The 5,438-nt window shown below is 51.5% G+C and overlaps 1 protein-coding gene across 1 annotated transcript in view; it reads left to right on the forward strand.

Moving 5' to 3' along the window:
• The window catches only part of DCAKD (dephospho-CoA kinase domain containing), a 10,069-nt gene extending 4,914 nt beyond the window's left edge, over nucleotides 1–5,155 (forward strand). The window contains exons 3-4 of the mRNA XM_008591322.1: nucleotides 426–513; nucleotides 3,862–5,155. Of these exons, the coding sequence (XP_008589544.1) occupies nucleotides 426–513; nucleotides 3,862–4,153 (380 nt within the window). The 3' untranslated portion in view covers nucleotides 4,154–5,155. The remainder of the gene's footprint in view (nucleotides 1–425; nucleotides 514–3,861) is intronic.
• The last annotated feature ends 283 nt before the right edge of the window (nucleotides 5,156–5,438 follow it).

Genomic DNA, 5,438 nt, shown 5'->3' on the forward strand with positions numbered 1-5,438 from the left:
AAAAAAAAAAAAAAAAAAAAAAGCAAGTGAACTTGTGCCAGCCCTGACCACCCTAATTGAGGCCTCTGCTTCAGCCCATACGGTAGAACCTCCCTGTTCCATGTGCATTGCTGATCCTCGTTCCTGGAGTCTTCACCTCTACCTTCTCATTTTTAAGAATCAAAAATCATTCCTATTTTTCAAGGCTAATACAAATGCCAGCCCTTCTACAAGGTCTTTTCTGAACAGCCAGCCAGAAATGATTTTCTGCAGCATTCTGTTCTGAATGGCATTGGAATTGACTGGTGTCCAGGGCATGTCTGTCCTCTGCTGGGTGTTCTAGATGGTAGGGGCCAGTGGTTTACTCTGTTGCCTCGCCCAGCACATCATGAGTCCAGAGTGTGTGCTTGCAGAATTGAATTGTGGGTTTTCTGACCTCTCCCTAGGATACCGCTATGTGATTCTGGATATCCCCCTGCTGTTTGAGACCAAGAAGCTCCTCAAGTACATGAAGCACACAGTGGTGGTATACTGGTGAGTGTGTGGCACAGCCTGGCCAGACTGAGGCTGGAAAGGAGGACCCTCGGGATAAAGTGGGTACCTAGGAAATGGCCCACATCACTCTGCTGTTTCCCTGTGGGGCAGCCAGGAGACACAGTAGGTTTGGGCAGCAGTACCCAGAGTGTATAGAAACCAACCTCTGTGCCTGACCCAGATACGCCTGGGGCAGATATTGGAAGTGATGGGGCACCAGGCTTCTCTAGTGCTTGGGTAGGGCTCCCCCTGATGGCTATTGGAGGCACTTCAGCCAGATGTCAGGACTTGCCCCAGCCTATTATGTCATGCAGTGGCTCCCTTCTCCCTCCTATAGCACTTCTCAACTTTCCAAACAACTTCTACATTTATTACTTCACTCAGCTTACCTTTCAATATGAGGTGGTCAGGGGTTGATACTTCTGAGTTATTGAAGATAAAATTGAAGGGGAGAATTACAGAATTTGTCTAAGGTCACCCACTGGCAATGAACAGAAAGTTGCATGGAGGAAACTGTCCAAGCCCAGCTAAGGGATAAGCTTTGTTCTCAGAATTCCCAGGACATGAAGCAAAACAGAAGCCAGGTTTGGCAAACAGAGGAGGATCAAACTGTCAAAGAAAATGAGTCACAGTCCCAGCAGAGTGAAAAAGTAGATGAGAGTGTTTTTGCCTCCCAGAAACTTCCTGGATGCCACCCACAAGTATAGCAGGCACATAGGTGGGCACTTGGCTCTGCAGGTATTTTGGGCACAGGGTGGCTCTAAAGAGACAAATGCATGGGAGGCTCCTAGCACACTGGAAACAGGGCCTGGAATGAATGCTCAGTGCCCTAAGCATCACCCTGCCCTTCCCCCCTGCTCCCTCGTGGATGGTCTTTTTTTTCTAAAGCCTGCAGCACCCAGTCAGTATTCCTAGGCAGTTTCCCATCCAAGTACTAAGAAGGCCTGACGCTGCTTAGCTTCTGAGATCAGGTGCATTCAGGGTGGTATAGCCTTAGACCCATGGGCTATCACTTAAAGCCCAGTTCAAATCCCTTGAGCCTGGTGTAGGAACTTGGGCATCCTCTCAGCTCCCCCATGGGGTTGTGTCTCCCCGTGTAAACCTGCAGCCTCTCTGGGTTCTTTGTTTCTTGTTTGTGAAAGACTATCATCTGAGGTCAGGCAGATCCTACAAGGACCTGGAATTCTCTTTGCCTTAATAATACAATGGAAACTTTGTACCTCAGGATACATTTTTTTTTAAAAGGGATCTTGGATCTTAGAATGCAGGGACTGATTGCATCTGCAATCACCAGATGACTTCATGCCTACGCTTGCCACCCTCCTCTTCCCGTGCTTTCCTTTGAGGATGGTCTACTTGCTGAGAGCAGAGATAGCTGTGGCTTCTGGTGGGTGAGTGGGGCTTCTCTGATCCTGCCTGCTCTCCAGGAGATCTTCTTTAGCCCCACTCACTAGCCAGAGGAGCCTTTGCCAGAATCCTGGGTACTCGTCATGCCCCACTTTCAGCACATGTGGGTGTACAAATCTCAAGAGATGCCAGAGAGATTAGAGTAAGTGATTATTTACTTTTTTTTTTTTTTTTTTTCCTTTTTGTCTTTTTTCGTGACCGGTAATGGGATCACAGCCCTCGGTGTCGCGCCCGTACCGCGACCGGCAACGGGATCGCAACCCTCAGTGTTGCGCCCGCACCGCGCTCAACCAGTGAGCGGGAACCGGTCTCTATATGGGATCCGAACCCTCGGCGGGAGCGCCGCCACACTCCCAAGCGCCGCACTCTACTGAGTGTGCCACCGGGCCGGCCCTTACTTTTCACCAAAGGGATCTACACTTTACAAAATAAGGATCCCCTCATGGATCCCTTTAACTGGCAAACTGCCACTGGTGTGTCTGAAATAATATGAGTCATTTCTCAAAGTGTGATTATACCAAAACGTGATTATTTGTGTTTTTGAGGAATTTGCCAATGGTAGAATAAGATTTGGGTAAAAATCCCATTACCACAAATAGCATCAAGCCTTAAACTAACTGTAATGGGACTGTTTCTCAGCCCCAGGAAGGAGCGTGGGGGTGCTCCCTTCACCTCCCAGAAGGCCATCCAGTTCGGGCCACACCTTTGGAAAGATGTGCACTTACAGGTAGCCCTAAGCCATCTCCGTTCTCTCACCCAGATTTTCTCAGCCGTAGATTTGTGGTGTCCCTGACTGAGGTTCGATATAGTCCTTGTTCTTAGCCAGGCAGTGATTGGCTCCATAACCTTGACAGTGCACTGTCCCCCATAACAAAGGAAAGCTGTGGCTTGTGTAGTTCATTTTCACGAAGGGTGGCCTTGCCTGTGTCTGACCAAACTGTAGTGATCAAATCCTCCCATTTTATAATGGGAAAACTCAGGTCTAGTGGCAAATCAGAAAGACCCCAGATGGAAGAAAACAGTTGCTGCAGCCCTTTCCCCTATTGCTCCTGTTGAGGGGCTGAGGTGGCTCCTATTGCTAGAAGGGTGTTAGAGGTGACCGTGTCCAAGAGAACTGACCACAGCCGGTGAAGCCTGCTGGTTCCTGTATAGCCGAAGGCAGGAAAGGAGTTCCTGAGCAAGGACCCAGGTGGTGATATCAGGGTGGGGGAAGGAGGTATTCTTTGAATTTCCCTTTAGTTGGGAGACTGGTTCTGGTCTGCAGTGCTTAGTTCTGTCCCAGTGCTGCTGGGGTCCAGTTCTCAAATCCTTGCTGCTCTTGGCAGCACCTTGGGCTTGCCTGTCCTGCTTCAGTGGCATCAAGCACAGCAGTCACCACCTGAGCATAGTCCTTCTGTTCTGTATGTGCAAGGGTGGGGTGTGGAGGCAAGCAAAGGGGTCTTTGTGGTGGCCCAGGAGGCTGTTTTTGATACCGTAGGGCCAGGCCCTCAGGGGAACTGCAGGAAGCATTTAGCTTGCAGGCACAGGCCTTTCAGTAAAGGTCACCCATCCAGGGATCCAGGATGGAGCTGATTCCAGGTGATCAGATCCTCTTACTGGAGAGTGGGCCTGTTGTCAAAGCAGAGAGACCCCAGATGGCAGAAAACAGCTACTGCAGCCCTTTCCCCTTCTTGTTTGTATTAAGGGGCTTAGATAGCCCACAGAGCTAGAGGGTCCTCACAAAGAACAGGATGAGGTATGGGAGAGAGCCACTGAGATGCCAGGCCTCCATCCCTGGCTGTAGGACTATTAAGTAACCCAGAGTGGGGTAGGATTTGGATTTGAGGGAAGACCCAGTCCCCAGGCCCTGTACCAGGCTGGGCCTGACAGTGCTGCCCACCTCTGTAACTTTCTGATAAGAGGGAGGATGGGGCCTACAGTGCCCTTTTGCCCTGTCCTTAGCGACCGGGACACGCAGCTGGCACGGCTGATGCAGCGGAACAGCCTGAACTGCAAGGACGCAGAGGCCCGCATCGAGGCCCAGCTGCCCCTGAAGGACAAGGCCTGCATGGCCAACCACATTCTAGACAACTCAGGCGAGTGGAGTATCACCAAACGCCAGGTCATCCTCTTGCATGCTGAGCTGGAGCGCTCCCTGGAGTACCTGCCGCTGAGGCTCGGGGTCCTCACAGGTCTGGCTGGCATTGTCAGCCTCCTCTACCTTCTCACCCACTACCTTCTGCCTTCTCTGTAGCTGGGCACTTCAAGGCAGGAAACCCAGGCCTCCCTCTCCTTGGAGGCTGAAGTCAGGTAACGCATCCTGTTTCTTCTCAACCCCCTCAACACACACGTACGCACACACTTTGAACCTGGGCTGGGCTCCTGCACTGGGCCAGTCCTTCTTTGGAGTGCATCTTGTCTGAGGCAGAGAAACAGCCTGCTGGCAGTAGGCACTCCTTCTCACTTGCCCCTCCCTCCTCTGTTACCACCTACAGAACAGTATCATGATGGTGCATCAAAGCTTCAGTCAGAGACTTAAATTTCTGTTGGGTGAGGGTAGGGAACACTGTCTCTGTGGTCCTCACCAGTGTTTAGAGCTGGGAGGCCAAGGGTTCTCTGGGCTTGAACCCTGTTCAAGCATGTGCCCCATCACGGCCAACACCTCCTTATTGGAACACTGGAAATCATTTTGGACCAAGGATTTCCACCTTCGAACAGGGTTCTCCCTTGGTGGAAGCCCTTGTCCAGGATGCAGTGAGGATTCTCTCATGGGTACTGCTGTAGCCAGGCAGAGGCTGGGAGATCCACCATCCCACCATGGGGTTTCTCCAGTGCTCTCCCTACCCTGTTCAACACCTCCCACCACTCTCTGCCTCCTACTCCGTGGACTCCTAGCCCTGAACTCTTGGTACTCCACGTGTACCATGCTGTTTCTCACCTCTGTGCCTTCTGCTCCCCACCCTGGAGCCTGGAATACCTTTTCTTTCTCTCCCCCGCTCCTCCAACTGGCTAACTCTCAGTTCAGGCATTGTCTGAAGCCCCAGGCTGGAGTTAGGTGCTCTGCCACCACCCCTACATTTTACCTTAATCCACAGTATAGAAATCAGCCAAAAGCTAGTTGGCTTCTCCTACTAGACTGTAAGCCCTTTAAGGGCAGGGACAGTGTTTTAATCATCTCGATGTTCCTAGTGCAGAGCCCAGCTCGCTGTTGGTGCTTAATAAAGTGTGTTGATCTGAAATGTCCTGGACAAACCAAGGTTTCCAGACTTGGCTGATATCATTTGGAGATGCACTTGGCCTCATGCCACAGTGGGCCCTGGGCCCCTCAACCCTGGGCCCCAGAAGGTACAGTAGCAGTCTTTATTTTTTCCTGGCCCTCAGGAGGACTCCAGCCAGTCCAGTGTACCTTTGTGGCAGGTGGGTGGAGGTGCTGGGGCAGCATCACAGCCACTTACCCCGCTGCTCCATCTGCCTTGCCCACCATTGCAGACATCAGCCTTCCCCTGCCGGAGCTCATACACCTGCTGATGTGTTAATCC

Source organism: Galeopterus variegatus, unplaced genomic scaffold, assembly GCF_000696425.1.
Source record: "Galeopterus variegatus unplaced genomic scaffold, G_variegatus-3.0.2 Scaffold6836, whole genome shotgun sequence".
Lineage (NCBI taxonomy): Eukaryota > Metazoa > Chordata > Mammalia > Dermoptera > Cynocephalidae > Galeopterus > Galeopterus variegatus.